The sequence below is a fragment of the Oncorhynchus masou genome, chromosome 21, assembly GCF_036934945.1.
Source record: "Oncorhynchus masou masou isolate Uvic2021 chromosome 21, UVic_Omas_1.1, whole genome shotgun sequence".
NCBI lineage: Eukaryota > Metazoa > Chordata > Actinopteri > Salmoniformes > Salmonidae > Oncorhynchus > Oncorhynchus masou.
Window position 1 is genome coordinate 36,011,514 of NC_088232.1, and position 17,778 is coordinate 36,029,291.

The 17,778-nt window shown below is 43.1% G+C and overlaps 1 protein-coding gene and 1 pseudogene across 3 annotated transcripts; both read right to left on the minus strand.

Moving 5' to 3' along the window:
- Window positions 1–352: 352 nt before the first annotated feature.
- On the minus strand, window positions 353–10,650 carry LOC135508248 (rho GTPase-activating protein 11A-like). 3 transcript variants are annotated; one of them, XM_064928309.1, is made up of 12 exons: window positions 9,932–10,650; window positions 7,327–7,394; window positions 7,096–7,192; window positions 6,743–6,999; window positions 6,476–6,639; window positions 6,228–6,368; window positions 5,993–6,067; window positions 5,402–5,575; window positions 5,168–5,306; window positions 4,806–4,914; window positions 3,804–3,921; window positions 355–3,658 (listed from the first exon to the last, which is right to left on the minus strand). In XM_064928309.1, exons 1-12 carry the CDS (start codon window positions 10,061–10,063, stop codon window positions 2,139–2,141), a joined length of 2,994 nt encoding a protein of 997 aa, XP_064784381.1. In that variant the 5' UTR covers window positions 10,064–10,650; the 3' UTR covers window positions 355–2,138. The 3 variants fall into 3 exon arrangements, with proteins under 3 accessions (XP_064784382.1, XP_064784381.1, XP_064784383.1); XM_064928310.1 differs by lacking the exon at window positions 5,993–6,067 and having other exon boundaries at window positions 353–3,658; XM_064928311.1 differs by lacking the exons at window positions 355–3,658; window positions 3,804–3,921 and having other exon boundaries at window positions 4,696–4,914.
- Window positions 10,651–13,106: 2,456 nt separating this feature from the next.
- On the minus strand, window positions 13,107–15,854 carry LOC135508249 (actin, alpha cardiac muscle-like; annotated as a pseudogene).
- Between the last annotated feature and the right edge of the window lie 1,924 nt (window positions 15,855–17,778).

Here is a 17,778-nt window from a genome sequence, read left to right on the forward strand (position 1 = left end):
TTCTGCTGGGTTGTTGCCCTCCTCCACATCTCCTGATGTACTGGCCTGTCTCCTGGTAGCACCTCCATGCTCTGGACACTACGCTGACAGACACAGCAAGCCTTCTTGCCACAGCTCGCATTGATGTGCCATCCTGGATGAGCTGCACTACCTGAGCCACTTGTGTGGGTTGTAGACTCTGTCTCATGCTACCACGAGAGTGAAAGCACCGCCAGCATTCAAAAGTGACCAAAACATCAGCCAGGAAGCATAGGAACTGAGAAGTGGTCTGTGGTCACCACCTGCAGAACCACTCCTTTATTGGGGATGTCTTGCTAATTGCCTATCATTTCCACCTGTTGTCTATTCCATTTGCACAACAGCATGTTAAATTTATTGTCAATCAGTGCTGCTTCCTAAGTGGACAGTTTGATTTCACAGAAGTGTGATTGACTTGGAGTTACATTGTGTTGTTTAAGTGTTCCCTTTATTTTTTTGAGCAGTGTATTTAACAAAAAATGACAAGTTTTGAAATGGTCAGACTGCAATGCAGAGGTGCTTTAAATAAATACGGCTTGACAAGTTTTATTCATAAATTCCCCCCCCCCGAAGGTGTCTTGGTCAGTTCACATGTTTAATCCAAAGCAAATGAACATAGTAATTATAGAAAATAAAAGTAGGGAAACAGTTTCGTAGACCTTTACCAAATTAGGACCGCAATGAAAAAATTAATAAAAGCAAAAATAAAACCTTAATGGGCAACTCCGCCACTTTTGACATCTGGGTTGTTATGAAGTATTTAGTGATGTTTTACACAGTTTGTGTGACTTCATGATTTCATGTATATTGACTGTTTAGTGATACGAAAAACCAGATTCTTTTTTCAAGTAGGATCCCTGAAATGACTAATAAAATAAATGGACAGTCATTTTCAGCTATCGATATAACCCATCTAGTTCTGATCATATGTTGCTCGGTTGTCTTCGTCTAATAACATCTGTAAATAAATAGACGCTCAAAAACCTATAGATATGTATAGCTAATTTACATCCATGTGTTTCTGTTGTTCAAGGCTCAAATTGCCATGATTCCATTTGGCAAAACCACTCCCACCAACAACAAAGTTGCAGCTCCAAATAGACTATTCTCATTAGTTCCAATAGGCCTAATATTGTTGGATGGTTGCTAAGGCTATATTTGGCAGCTATTGTTGAGCACACTACTTCCAATGGAACAGGGTTAGCTCCTTAACTAGCATTGCTAATGTCAGCACAAAATATACAGGCTTAAATGAGAGACTAGGATTCCATAGTGATTTGCCTGTAAATGTCATAATACATGTGTTATAACAGGCCTACATGTTGTTTGGACTGTTGTTTAAGACAGTAGCTAAGATTAAACTTAGGTTTTTGCAACAATAACAGCTATTTTGGATGTAGCAGTCAGGCTAGCTAGAATGCTAGCTAACCATAAGATACAGTAACTTATGCTTAGCATTCGTTAGCATCTAAATTCTATTATTTGAGTGTAATGCAGTTGATTGATGACAGGGGGATGAACATATATTCAGCATGATATACATGCAAGCATTATAATATGAAATGCACTCAGATGAAGCTTGTAACGCTAACTGTCGACTGGACGGAGCATTGCATCCTGGTCGGTGAAACGCAACCTGGGAATTGCAGTATACAGTAGATGAGGGCAGTGCAGAAGCTTAAATGACAAAAACTAGGAATCGTGCAGTATGACAGACAAATTAGTTTCAGATCTTATGGTGGGGCATATACGAACAGCATAATAACTGGTTATAAAGTGGTGTTGTCCTTTAACTCTAAAACCATCAAGCAATACACCCAACCGTTCAGCAATTGCCTTTCACACTAGTCTAACAGACTACAAACACCTTCAAAAAAATACACATTCCTTTACACTGATATACATGTGCAAAACTATTTTACCAACAGAGTAAACTAGTAAGGCAATGCAACAGATCAGTCACCCAAGCACTCAACAAACAGCATCGAAGAAGCAAAATAAATTAAATCCCTGAAAACAACTGAAGACATAAAAATTGAGGGAATGTTTTGAAGCTATACAATGAGACAGCATATATCCAGATAGGGAGACCTGCATAGTGAAGGTTGAGTTCTACTAGACTAGAGGTCTATGGGCTTGGTGGCTGACAACAGTCTGCCCTCGTTGAGGAGGTTCCTGGGGGAGCCTCTGTAGTAATACACATCCTTCTCGGCCACCTGCTGTACCACAGACCTCTCACCTTCACCTCCTGGGTCTTTAACAGGTGTCACACCTTTGGCCTTCAGTTGTACCTTGTTGGTCACGTCGCTTAGAGTGTAATTCCTGGGTTTGCCAGTGATGCTGGCTGGCTTCTTGGGTGGGACTGGAGGAGAGCAGGTTTTTGTGGAGCGGACCGTGTCAAGTGTGGGGCCTCCCTGATCGTTTGGCTGGCACTGAGCCCCAGCAGACAGGCCACTCTCCAGGCTGACAGCCTCTCCCACAGGGATGGTGGTTACCTGGCTGGAGGAGGTGATACCAGCCGGTACAGGCCACCTGTCCCCCAGCAAGGAGTTGATCCTGCGGATAGACTGGCGCACAGGGGTACGCTGGAACTTGAGGGGGGACCTGACTGCTTTGGCCTGTGATTTGGGTGAACACAGGGTGAGCTTATTGAAGCGCTGGATGTGGTCTACCACCCTTAGCCTGCGGGTCTCCAGGATGCCTGGGTCAGGCAGCTCCAACAGCTGCTGTTCCTGCCTCTGGGGGTGGGCACTGGGTTCTGGGGTTGCCACAGCCTCAACATGTACCATTACAGGCACTGTACCCAGAGGGGGAAGAGGGGTCTTGAGCTCCTGAAAGTACTCCAGGCCTGAAGCTCTGTATGGAGTGGACTGGACCCCAGCAGCAATGCTGCGTGTGAAGTGAGCAGGGCTCTGGATGTCCAGGGCATCGATCAGCTTGCTGCAGTTCACCTGCTCAGCCACAGTATCTGCCTCTCCCGCTACAGACCTGTCACCAGCACACAGTGACCAGTCACAGGCCTTCTCTGACAGACTGCCACATCCTCCCACTTCAAACAGGGCACTATCTATATACAAGGGAGACAGAGGAACAAACTCAATCTGACCAAATGTGATGTTCTGGTCATCAGCCAGATGCCTCCAAGGAGTTGGCATGCCTGAACGCTCTTTGTTTGGTGACACACATTTGAGTGTAGAAGATTCAGAAGGAGTTGAATCTGTTGAATCGGTTTGAGTGTTCTCAGGCTGTGTTGCCTTGCCCCCTTCAGAGGGGGCACCGTCATCCCTCAGTACTCCCCGTAGGTCGCTGCCAGACTCAGTGAAGGCTCTTTTGATCTTGAGCAGGGTGGGCCTGGTCAGAGTCTGGCTGAATGAGCACTCACTCTCGAGGCTCTCAGCTCTGGAGGCACAGCACAGCTTCTTGGGGAAGCTGGCCACCATGGGGGGCTTGGCCACCAAAATGGCAGGCTCAGAGTAGTAGTTGTTCTTCAGACACATGTTAATGGGGGTGTCGGTGAAGGAGCCTCCGCTGAAGACATGGCCCTCGTCAGGGGTCTCCCCACTCCAAGACGTCCGGAGGGCACTGCCGTCACACTGGGGGGTTAGCAGGTTGTCCTCTGACTTACTGTAAAACATGGAGCCTGTGGAGCAGTGAGCATTAGCAGACATCACTTCCCACAAAGGACAACAAACACTGAATCATTTCATGCATTACTTTAGCACTAAGCACAAATTATGAAAGTACATTATAAATAAATGTTAGTAGGTTTTTAAAAAGCGACTCACCCTTTGAGGCACTCTTGTTTCGCAAAACAGTAGGGCTAAATTTGGCGTCTTTGAAGCAAAAACTGGTGGTGCTCTCTGGAGTGGCAAGTCGCCAACCAATGAACTCTGAACCCTCTCTCTGAATCGCCAGCATGGAATAAGAAATTACATTGTTGGGATGGAGTCATACTTTAGTCAATCATATAATGTTGCCTTACACTAAAACCTTGTTAAGTTATGTGAAATATTTTCTTAACTCTTCTTGAACTGCACTGTTGGTTAAGGGCTTGTAAGTAAGCATTTCACAGTAAAGACTTGTTGCATTCATAGCATGTGACAAATAAAGTTGTTTTGAAAATCTGATGCATCATAATTTAAGGGTCTTCGGTGTATGGTAAAAAGTTACTCAGATGAAATTAGTGTTGGTCAATATTGTTTTATTAAATTGCAAATATACATCAGTATGCCATTATAAAGTGACCCATGCATAAACCAAGTTACAGTTCAGTTTAGGTAAATATAATATTTGGTTAATATTAAATGTTTTTAAAGTCTTCAAATGTTAGATTTCACTTATATTAAATATTTCAGATCCTAGAATTGAGAATATAAACATCAAATGTTACAGAACAGTCATGCAGAAATAACGGAATTCTCGCCTTGAAAACAAGAACGTTTGATTTACGTCAAGTAGAAGCTCACAACCTCAAAATGCTCTCCAGTCAATGTATTAACTGAGCATGCATTACTGAAAGTGAACATATGCCCAAACTGTTATGAAATCAACAGCCAAAAAAAATAACCTAAAAAGACTAGAAATAAGTGCTAATATGCAAAATTGTACCTGACAATTGCACCCCAAGCATAAATGTAGATGATTTATTCTGATGAATACAATTAGTCAATTTGCTAAGGGGGGGGGGGGTTGGGGTCATCGTCAAGACTGGGATTGAGAGCAGTCTTTTCCTCCCATTTGAGGGGCAGATAATCAGTGTGAGGTCATACATGGGTATCTGCACTTACAGGATCTCTGCTGCTCTTGCCCAGGCTGAAGCGAAGGCGCAGGGACTTGCGAACATTTTCTTTCTTGGTGGCCTTGGGAGAGAAGCAACCAGCCTTCCCCGACTCTACTCTGAAAAACAGACAAGAACATACTGTTTCAACCATTGTCAAGTTATAAATATTATACAATATAAACATTTAATAAGAAGGCCTCTCCTCCAATGCAACAGAGAGAAGTGTGACATGAAAAAGTTGGTGTGTTTGAGATCGTAATCAGCTGAGACATAAGTTGTCATCTGCTTGAGCAATACATGAACAGGATGCATTTTCAATTCCACATAGGATCAGGAAATAGCCTTTGATAAACCACATGATGTTTGTACCTGTCGACAAAATGTCGGCGACTCAGTCGTTTGCTCTTTCTCCTTGCAGAGCTGGCAGACTGCCCGCTGGACCTCCCAACTAAGGCCAAAGCATTACGGGAGGAGTCGAGGGATTTTGAGGCACTTGGGTCAAGGTATCCTGAAAAACAGGAGCAACACACTCAATGCACATGAATACTTTTTAGTAAAAAATAAAAACGGATTAAATACGGCTGTGAGTCCTTGTGGAGTTACCTGGTCCAGGAGTGGAGCTTCCACCGAACAGAGAATTAGGAAATAATTCTACACCAAGGTTATTTTTGATGGATCGCCGTTTCTTGTTGGAGAATCCATAACTATGACCAGATTCCAAAGGAATTTCTCTCTTAGAGCTGGGAGTAATTATCACAGGAGTTGCAGAAGAAAAGACTGAGGGGGTAAAAAAAATAAAAATCACAAGAATGAATTCACTATTAGGTCATAGTCTCCCACAGGTAAATATTCAGAACAGCTGAAATAATTAGCTAAAATTCTTGATTAGCGTCGATTAAGAAAATTAAAGCCAAAAATAAGCACACAGACAGAGTAGGCAAGACAATTTGTCAGGCATCAAATCATTAATATAATAGCGGGGAAAAAATGACAAGACAGTGTTACTACACATTCACTACATAAGCGCAAATGAAAAAAAAAATCTGATTTTTTTTTTAAATTAAGAGTTGCATTTGTGTGAAAGACAAGCAGCTGATTCCTTGTTGCAGGCTGGATTAAATGAATGTGTCAGAGCTACGGGGCATTGATGCTCTCATTCCACGGCAGAAGGCGAAACATGACCTCGGTACCTACCATATCTGTCTGACTGGGGAGTATTTGTGGGTGTTCTATTTGTTTTTAACTTATTCAGAGCTCCATTGACCATATCTGCAATGCAAAAACCATTCCATATCTTGAAATTCAATGGAGATTTACAGAAGAGGAAGAATAAGCCTATAACATTGGATTGTTTAATATAATTTGAAAGACGACCCAATGCTGGAAAAAATACAAATTCTACGAGCAATGTTCTTCCAGGGTATCTTACCCCCTAGACTGCGCCTGCATCTCCTCTTGGCCCCTGAATTTGTGTCCAAGTCCTCTTGTCGCTCAAGAGTAGGGAACAGAACATCTGCCTCACAGCCCAGCATGGCTGGAATCTTCTCCATGATGAACTGAGGTACCACACCTACCATACAGAGACACATTAAGACACGGTTTGCTATGAACATTCCCTTTTAACTTTCAATCACCAGTTGATTGATGGCACTACAATAACAAGGCTTGAACTGCTACCAAAGTCTGAAGCGTGTTCTATAAGGCAGTGGACCACAGCTGCCTGTTGCTTGAGGCGTTTCTCTGTGCTGGCGTTCATCTTGTCTGCCCCGTCTCCAGCGTGTAAGAGGTTGGGAGCCAGGATCACAGACAGGTTACTGCTGTCCATCTTATTCACACCACTCCTGAGAGAAAAAGCAAAACCAGATTGAGAAATAATGATTGACCAAGTCCAAAATGGTAGTGTGAAATGATACTATTTAATGAGACAAACTTGTGAAATCATACCTTTGAGAGACTTTGTTGAGGAAGCCAAAAAAGTAACGTAGAATGCTCATGTTCCGGTCAGGCAGTACACAGGACAGCAGCAGGGTGGCATAGGTCCTGTCCTCCTTTGTGGGCAGCTGCTGGGCCTTAAGGAAGGCATCATGCAGCTCTGTAGGCATAACGGGATCCGGCAGCTCCCTAAAGAACTGCTTGACCAAGCCAGCCACATCACATGGCAGGGCAGTGGACAGGCACCTCTCACCCTTATCCAACTTCACCTGCACAGAAAAAAAACAATCCGGCCTTGTGTTTAATTATTCCAGCAGCCAGAGCCTTCCTATTCATAGCAAGGTCAATCTCCAGCCATCACTCACCCGGAGTGCTTTCAGACGAACAACAGAGCCAGACTTTCTGAACAAGCCCTCTGTATCCACATGCTCCAGCAGACTTGCACATGCATCTATGAGAAAGCTGGAGAGCAATGGGATGGGAGAAACAGACCAAAAAAAAGGACAGAGAATGTTGGCCTAACACGCACAAATGAAGGACGACAAAATATTTTGTTAGAAAGTACAAGTTCTAGCGAAGAAAGGTGTTTATCTTACCATGGTATATTCGCATTCTCCACATTGTACTGCAGAAGGCTCTCCAGCGGTACACCAAACACTTTCACCTGGAAAACATGATAAAACAAGTTCATGTTTGATTTCAATAATGAAGGCTTTGCATGGTAGCTGGTTAAATTATCCTACATAGGCCGAAACTCACTAATAAGCTTCGACTTGGTATCCCATCCTACTTCCCGCCACGGAAATGTCTGAAAGGGCACAAGTTTTTACATGGGATTTGTCCCCATTTAACAGAAGGCCCCGAAAGCTGTTTTACAACAGTTAGGCATTCCCCTACCCAAGGAAGTAGTTAGTAACTCATCACCTGATCAAATACAAGCTAGCGCTATGTTGTGGCTGCCAAGCGTCAAACATTCCGCTAAGTATTTTAAAGGGAGACTAGGTGCCGAGCTGTGCTTTTGAAAAACAACAGCCTATAGCCTACTACAGTATAATGACAGCCCTGTGCCTTTTACTTGGTACATTTTCTGCCAGTAATTTTCACCTGCCCCATGGAAAGTACAAGTTTAATGGACCAAACCAATTTCCTGAAATCAAATTAGGCTAACTGCCTAAAAGGCAAGCATGTGCCTTGTACTACCGTCTCATCACCAAGCCCAATTAAACAGTCCACTGCACTATTATGTATGCCAAATGTGTCTACTATTGTCAATCATTTGAATCATTCGCAACAATTCACTTCAAATCAAATTGTATTGGTCACATACACATGGTTAGCAGATGTTAATGTGAGTGTAGTGAAATGCTTGTACTTCTAGTTCCGACAGCAGTAATATCTAACAAGTAATCTAACAAATTCACAACAACTACCTAATACACAAATCTAAAGGGGTGAATGAGAATATGTACATATACATATATTGATGAGTGATGGCTGAGCGGCGTAGGCAAGGTGCAGTAGATGGTATAGAATACCGTATATACATGTGATATGAGTAATGTAAGATATGTAAACATTATTAAAGTGGCATTGTTTAAAGTCACTAATGATTCATTTAAAGTGGCCAGTGATTGGCAGCAGCCTCTCGGAGTTAGTGATTGCTGTTTAGCAGTCTGATGGCCTTGAGATGGAAACTGAAAAACAGCTTCTCGGTCCCAGCTTTGATGCCTCTGTACTGACCTCGCATTATGGATGATGACGTGAACAGGCAGTGGCTCGGGTGGTTGCTGTCCTTGAAGATCTTTTTGGCCTTCTTGTGACATTGAAGTGCTGTAAGTGTCATGGAGGGCAGGTAGTTTGCCACCGGTGATGCGTTGTGCAGACCACACCACCCTCTGGAGAGCCTTGCGTTTGAGGGTGGTGCAGTTGCCGTACCAGGCTGTGATAAAGCCTGAGAGGATGCTCTTGATTGTGCATCTGTAAAAGTATGTCAGGGTTTTGGGTCAAAAGCCACATTTCCTTCTTCACCACACTGTGGGGGTGGACCATTTCAGTTTGTCTGTGACGTGTACACGGAGGAACTTGAAGCTTTCCACCTTCTCCACTGCTGTCCCTTCGATGTGGATAGTCCACGATCATCTCCTTTGTTTTGTTGACATTGAGTGAGTTTTTTTCTCCAAAAACTACACTCCGAATGCCCTTACTTCCTCCCTGTAGGCTGTCTCGTCATTGTTGGTAATCAAGCCCACTACTGTTGTGTTTTCTGCAAACCTGATCATTGAGTTTGTAGGCGTGCATGGCCACGCAGTAGTGGGTGAACTGGAGTACAGGAGGCGGCTGAGCACGCACCCTTGTTGGGCCCCAGTGAAGTAGAGATGTTTCCTACCTTCACCCCCTGGGGTAAGCCCTTCAGAAAGTCCAGGACCCAATTGCACAGGGTGGGGTTGAGACCCAGGGCCTCCAGCTTGATAATGCTTTTGGAGGGTACTATGGTGTTGAATGCTGAGCTCTAGTCAATGAACAGCATTCTTACAGAGGTATTCCTCTTGTCCAGATGGGATAAGGCAGTGTGATGGCGATTGCATCGTCTGTGGACCTGCGGTATGCAAACTGAGGTGGGTCTAGGGAGGCCAGTAAGATGGAGGTGATATGATCCTTGACGAGTCTCTCAATGCACTTCAGGACAGACGTGAGTGCTATGGGGATGTAGTCATTTAGTTCAGTTATCTTTGCCTTCTTCAGTACTGGAAGAATGGTGGCCATCTTGATGCACTTAACTAGCTAGTTATGAACCCCCAACACAATTCAGACGGACAGACTAATCCAACAATGAACGTGAATTACAATGACAGGCTAACAAAAGTGCTCAGACTGAATGCAAATTAGCTAGTCAGCCAGAATGGTTCTCAAAAGGACTCATTTCACACCACTTCGTTACCATTGTCATAACCCGAGACGTTAATTTTCCTAACCTGCTACCTAAATTACACTAATCTGCTACAAAAACAAACCACTTCCGTAACAATGTTTCTCGGTTTGCAAACATGGAATGTTAGCTAGCTAACGTTAGATACTTAGCCCACCAACTGACTCATTCAGGCACTGTTTTACAACCAACGTTTGACAATTCTGTCTAAGAGTAACGTTAAGCATTTGAGTGTTTATCTAGCTTGTAAGCTAAACAAAAATAGACTTAGTTACCTTGTTGTTAGCTGTCAACTTGCAGCTGGTGCGTGCTTTGTTTTTGTTCCAATTCTTAGTCTTTATCCCATAAGCAGTACGAAGGTGTTGCACAATAGCCAGGCGCATCACATTTCTTTCCATTACCTTCATCTTTAACTTTACAAATTACTTTCACTGTGCCTTCTTAAACTTTCAACACATAGTGTACCAACTTAGCAGGTCTATGCTTAGCTACTATTATCCCTCTTGAATCTAACGCGTCAGTATTACAGCTAAATGAGTTATCGTAACCCACGTCTCCTTCCTTTTAAATCGCCAACAATTCTTTGCGTATGCCCTTCTCATTCAAGACAATCTCGCTAACTTGACATACCAAATCATTCTACACGTAACTTGCAACTAGCTAGGTCGACCTAAAAGCAACCGCCGAGTCACTGCCAATTATCCAGTCCCAGCTGAATCGACCCAGCTAGGCGCGATCATTCTCGTGTGACTAGCCCACGTTTGATATCATCTAACGTTAACAATTCTCATAGCTAGCTAACCATAACTAATGTATATTACCGTATGCCTAAATCTGTATTCTAACATTTACCTGAATACTTGTTTTTATATAATCTGACATGCCTTAGCTAGCTATATTGCTTGCAGACTACGTTTCCCTGAAATATTTTTCCGCACATCTTTTAAACGACAAAAGCGTTTCTACATGTTCCACTCTGATTGGCTAGAGTGGGTTCAAAATATTAAGACTCACACAATGTTATTTTTCTTCTTCGTTGGGGTTTATCGGCTGTTAGCATCCAACATTATGGTGCATTACCGCAACCTAATGGACTGGAGTGTGGGCCAGAGACTGAGAAACCAAATCCTCTCAGCCCCTTTTCTATTAAAACATCATACACTAGACATATGCTAATAATTATTTAGTAAATATAAATTGACATGCAATCATAACTGACTGTGGTGCATATAAAGCACCCACAAGCTACTGTAAAAATACATGCTCCACTGTCTCTGTTTCCTAGCAATATTCACACTTTCCTGTCAGATTATTTCCTATCACATTTAAAGTCTTACTCACCCTTTTTTATTTATTTTTTATTTCACCTATATTTAACCAGGTAGGCAAGTTGAGAACAAGTTCTCATTTACAATTGCGACCTGGCCAAGATAAAGCAAAGCAGTTTGACACATACAACGACACAGAGTTACACATGGAGCAAAACAAACATACAGTCATGTGTGGCTCAGTCGGTAGAGCATGGCGCTTGCAACGCCAAGCGTCGTGGGTTCGATTCCCGCTGGGGCCACCCATATGTAAAAAAAGTAGTGGCCCCAGCCGACTTGTAAGTCGCTTTGGACAAAAGCGTCTGCTAAATGGGATATATTATTATATTATTATATTAATAATACAGTATAAACAAGTCTATATACGATGTGAGCAAATGAGGTGAGATAAGGGAGGTAAAGGCAAAAAAAGGCCATGGTGGCAAAGTAAATACAATATAGCAAGTGAAACACTGGAATGGTAGATTTGCAATGGAAGAATGTGCAAAGTAGAAATATAAATAATGGGGTGCAAAGGAGCAAAATAAATAAATAAATTAAATACAGTAGGGAAAGAGGTAGTTGTTTGGGCTAAAATATAGGTGGGCTATGTACAGGTGCAGTAATCTGTGAGCTGCTCTGACAGTTGGTGCTTAAAGCTAGTAAGGGAGATAAGTGTTTCCAGTTTCAGTGCTTTTTGTAGTTCGTTCCAGTCATTGGCAGCAGAGAACTGGAAGTTAGAGGCGGCTAAAGAAAGAATTGGTTTTGGGGGTGACTAGAGAGATATACCTACTGGAGCGTGTGCTACAGGTGGGAGATGCTATGGTGACCAGCGAGATGAGATAAGGGGGGACTTTACCGAGCAGGGTCTTGTAGATGACATGGAGCCAGTGGGTTTGGCGACGAGTATGAAGCGAGGGCCAGCCAACGAGAGTGTACAGGTCGCAATGGTGGGTAGTATATGGGGCTTTGGTGACAAAACGGATTGCACTGTGATAGACTGCATCCAATTTGGTGAGTACAGTATTGGAGGCTATTTTGTAAATGACATCGCCAAAGTCGAGGAGTGGTAGGATGGTCAGTTTTACAAGGGTATGTTTGGCAGCATGAGTGAAGGATGCTTTGTTGCGAAATAGGAAGCCAATTCTAGATTTAACTTTGGATTGGAGATATTTGATATGGGTCTGGAAGGAGAGTTTACAGTCTAACCAGACACCTAAGTATTTGTAGTTGTCCACGTATTCTAAATCAGAGCCGTCCAGAGTAGTGATGTTGGACAGGCGGGTAGGTGCGGGTAGCGATCGGTTGAAGAGCATGGATTTAGTTTGACTTGTATTTAAGAGCAATTGGAGGCCACGGAAGGAGAGTTGTATGGCATTGAAGCTTGCCTGGAGGGTTGTTAACACAGTGTCGAAAGAAGGGACAGAAGTATACAGAATGGTGTCGTCTGCGTAGAGTTGGATCAGAGACTCACCAGCAGCAAGAGCGACCTCATTGATGTATACAGAGAAGAGAGTCGGTCCAAGAATTGAACCCTGTGGCACCCCCATAGAGACTGCCAGAGGTGCGGACGGCAGACCCTCCGATTTGACACACTGAACTCTATCAGAGAAGTAGTTGGTGAACCAGGCGAGGCAATCATTTGAGAAACCAAGGCTGTCGAGTCTGCCGATGAGGATGTGGTGATTGACAGAGTCGAAAGCCTTGGCCAGATCAATGAACACGGCTGCACAGTAATGTTTCTTATCGATGGCGGTTAAGATATCGTTTAGGACCTTGAGTGTGGCTGAGGTGCACCCATGACCAGCTCTGAAACCAGATTGCATAGCAGAGAAGGTATGGTGAGATTCGAAATGGTCGGTAATCTGTTTGTTGACATGGCTTTCGAAGACCTTAGAAAGGCATGGTAGGATACATATAGGTCTGTAGCAGTTTGGGTCAAGAGTGTCCCCCCCTTTGAAGAGGGGGATGACCGCAGCTGCTTTCCAATCTTTGGGAATCTCAGATGATACGAAAGAGAGGTTGAACAGGCTAGTAATAGGGGTATTGAGATAAACTTTTGTTATTGACCAAATACTTATTTTCCACCATAATTTGCAAATAAATTCATTAAAAATCCTACAATGTGATTTACTGGATTTTATTTTCTCATTTTGTCTGTCATAGTTGAAGTGTACCTACGGTGAAAATTACAGGCCTCTCTCATCTTTTTAAGTGGGAGAACTTGCACAATTGGTGGCTGACTAAATACTTTTTTGCCCCACTGTATGTATCTTAAAAAATAGTCTACTAAATGCAATCAATCAGTCAAAGGAAAATATGAATACCAAAAATCGTATTTACTTTTTCAAAATTAAATTCTCTGCACATTTCAGATAGATATATAGATTAATAGATAAATTGATTAAAGTTGGCGTATGGCATCTTGATAGGCCTATAACAATGCCGAAAACAGTTTAGAACAAATGTACTTAAAAGGATCTATTTTTATTACAACAGTACATGTATATACAGTAAACAACACAGTATGAATGTATGGGTGAAGGGGGGGGGGTGTTTAGAAGCACTTCCTGTGGACAATGGAGGGGCCTGCCTCATCGTACTCCTGCTTGCTGATCCACATGGCCTGGAAGGTGGACAAGGAAGCCAGGATGGAGCCACCGATCCAGACAGAGTACTTACGCTCGGGGAGCGATGATCTAGAAGATAAACAGTGTACAGGGAATTGCTTAGTTTCACGTAGACCCACTGTAAATCGGAACATGACAATTAACTTGATGGTTAACTTCATGAAGGTTAACATGGCGGGATTGTCCCTCACCTTGATCTTCATGGTGCTGGGGGCCAGGGCTGTGATCTCCTTTTGCATACGGTCAGCAATACCAGGGTACATGGTGGTACCACCAGACAGCACATTGTTGGCATACAGGTCCTTACGGATGTCAATGTCACACTTCATGATGCTGTTGTAGGCGGTCTCATGGATACCAGCAGACTCCATACCTGGTAGAAGATATTATAGAAGTCCATTAATTGACACGGCAACACAAAAACATTTAATTGTAATAACACATTGTATTGCAACCATAATGCATAATGCATACTGTAGGTATGACTTACCAATGAAGGAAGGCTGGAAGAGGGTTTCTGGGCAACGGAAACGCTCATTACCAATGGTAATGACCTGACCGTCAGGAAGCTCGTAGCTCTTCTCCAGGGAGGAGGAGGAGGCAGCGGTGGCCATCTCATTCTCAAAGTCCAGAGCCACATAGCACAGCTTCTCCTTGATGTCACGCACAATCTCACGCTCAGCTAAGGGGGGCACGTTTCAATGATGAGAGGGAGAACATTTACAGAACTGCACAGCAAGAGATTACTCTAAACACACAGAAATTACAATAATATAAAAAATGAGGCATAACGTCATTGACAGAAGTTAGCTCTCCTTACCGGTGGTCACGAAAGAGTAGCCACGTTCTGTCAGGATCTTCATCAGGTAGTCAGTCAGATCGCGGCCAGCCAGATCCAGGCGCATGATGGCGTGGGGAAGAGCATAACCCTCATAGATGGGGACGTTGTGGGTCACACCATCACCAGAGTCCAGCACAATGCCTATAGGGAGCAGACAAGGCACGCTAGTCAGTCAGACATGACTGACAGGAATGACTGACAGGAATGGTCGGCTGTTATATGGGAATCACTCCAAGCATTTGTCACATCATAAACAAACAATGCCGCTGACATCAATGGCTACAGGTGTGCCACACACCCTGCCAAACAGGGATTAACATGTCCTTGACAACAGAGGAACAATTAATCTAGCTATCTCTGACAACTAAACAGCTCACTTACTCAACACTATTGTTATTCGTGTGCATCACCTTGATATGAGCTGTCTCCTGTTGTTATGTTGACCACTAATGTGTGGAAGTGACCTACATATTGTATCAGTAATATAGCAACTATCCATGGTTGACATTGGTACATATAAAAGGCAGTGTCCTGGAATACTGACCGGTGGTACGACCGGAGGCGTACAAAGACAGGACAGCCTGGATGGCCACATACATAGCAGGAACATTGAAGGTCTCGAACATGATCTAAAACACAAGAATAAGAGAGACATTTCAGAAGTTTGCTGGACTGTTATGCTCTAACAGAAGACGTGGATTTGAAATAAAGTGGGGGGAATAATGGAGTTAAAAGTACCTGTGTCATCTTCTCTCTGTTGGCTTTTGGGTTTAGGGGAGCCTCTGTCAGCAGGGTGGGGTGCTCCTCAGGGGCCACACGCAGCTCATTGTAGAAGGTGTGGTGCCAGATCTGCAAGGATACGAAAGAGTTCCCTGTTTATTATGTTATTATGCTGCATGTGTTTATCTTGCTCTCTTGGCACTCTAGTCTTGTGCCAAAGTCAATGCCAAAACTCAGCAAGATGTTGTAAGAAGTGTGTAGTAATTTAGGACCCACCTTCTCCATATCGTCCCAGTTAGTGATGATGCCATGCTCGATGGGGTACTTCAGAGTCAGGATACCCCTCTTGCTCTGAGCCTCATCACCTACATAGCTGTCCTTCTGACCCATACCCACCATCACACCCTGGATGAGAAAGAAGAGAGGTTAGGAGTGACACAATCATCACTGTAGCCTAGATGACAGACTGCATACTAACATACTGCACCCTTTTTGACAGTTTCCCCCTATAAATGTGTGTCCGTACAATGGCACAATCTATACCCGCCCCAGTTACATTATGGTACAGTACCTGGTGACGGGGCCTTCCAACAATAGAAGGGAAGACTGCACGGGGAGCGTCATCTCCGGCAAATCCAGCCTTGACCAAGCCAGAGCCATTGTCGCACACAAGGGCGGTAGTCTCGTCGTCGTCACACATGGTTAGGCTTTACTGGGATGGTCTGTGTGTGACAGAGAGACACAGGGGTGAGACTGAGTGGTGGGAACAGCTGCACCCCCCCCCACCATTGAAAGAATTTCAAGCAAGCCTATCCTAATTGGTTTGTTCACAATCACAGATTTATTACTGTACTGACATGAAAAATGTTTGCATCCGATATACAGCATTTTCTTTGTCTTTTGGAATAATATATTTATTTTACTACTGTAGTCAAATTCATACAACTTGTCTTATAACTATTTTGAAAATGTTATCAATTCCTTGTATTTCAAATATCAGCTATCTACAATGTATCCCATGTTATTTTTGTCCAAACATGCTGTGAAGTTACTGATACTATGTATCAGCTGTCATGATTGTTCCTGGGACTTTATAGGGCTGCCTAGGTAGCTCCAAAAAGGGGCATATCAGTGGAAGCAGGAAGCAAGACCAGCTATCTATTTTAAGCTCCGCCCCCTGGCTGCTCCATGCACAGCTACACCAAGTGCCACATTGACCTCCATGGATCCCTATCTGGAACTATTTCAGACATGGGAGAGTTGGAGCCAACCCAGAGAGCAGCTGTCGGCACATTGTAGCACCTCTGTTTACAGCATGGCTCCTTGCTCCATCTGCCTATAATGGCTTCATTCATTAGACACAATTTAGTTCTGTCTCAATGTTCCTGACCAAACCAGCATTGGTCAGTGTATCGGTAACTGTTATTATACTAAGTTATTACACTATATTTGCCGGCACCCTCCCCACCAACACCTGATGATAAATCATTTATTTTTCACAAATCTCTGAATAGCTGAATGTCTTGTATTATTTTGGAGAGATAGCATGAATCCATTCCAATAAGCAGTTACTTCAGTTTGAAGTGTATTTCTAGTTCATGCTTCAATAAAGCTACAAACAAACCATCCAGGTAGAAAACACTATATCATCCAATGTCAGAGACCAGCTCTGTCTGGTCAGCGCCAGGTTAAAAGATGTACTCAAATAACTCAAATATGGACACTTAGTCCCCACAAAGTCTCATGTTTTCCATAGAAATAAGTAGTAATATACAGAAATATGCACTCACCGAGTTGTAGCGCAAGACTGATGCTTCCACTGGGACAAAGGAGGAGGGTGAGAGGACCCCTTAAATAAGAGTGGGGTCTGGGGACCAGGGGTGGAGCCTGGGGTTCACACAATTCCAAATAAGAGCTGCTAGAAAAAAGGAAAACGACCTACAAGTCAAATTATGTGATTGGTTGAGATGGAACTCCTCAAAAATTGTGAGATGCTTCCTGAGAAATGCCAGACTGATATGCTTTAGAGATGAGAATTAAAAAGGGAATGTTTTGTTTTATTAAGATGTCTGGGTGTTACAAAGGTGTCAGACCATTAAAATGCAATTACAATGGTCTTCTTTATTTCAATACTTTTCTGTAGGTAAAGCTTTCATTTAAATTGTTTTATTTTTTACAAACAGAATAGTTTAATTATAGCAAGTTCAGTGCATCCATTTGACACTAAAGAATTCTGAATCGAGGTTCTGATCAGTCATGATTTCTGAAATCACACAAAAAAGGTGCATTGGTCATTGTAAATTTAGATTGATGGTGTTGTTGTTTTAAAGGACAGGGTTTGTGAGAAATCTGAAAAGTGATTAAGACATTTACTGAAATTGTACATCATACAATTCTCTCGAAAAACATTGAGCAGATGTGTCACAGTGTTTTTGTTTGACACTCACTAGGTAAGAGCGGAAATAGTAGACTTGTGGGCCTTGTTAAGGAGATGAAAAAGAGAGGCTTTGGTCCAGTCAGTAAAACACTGTATATGTCAGTGGGCTGCTGCTGGAATGTGAGCTGAGCCCCTAAATGTGGTGAACAGCTGAGGGTTATGACGTTTCGTCCTTCTTCCGAGCTGG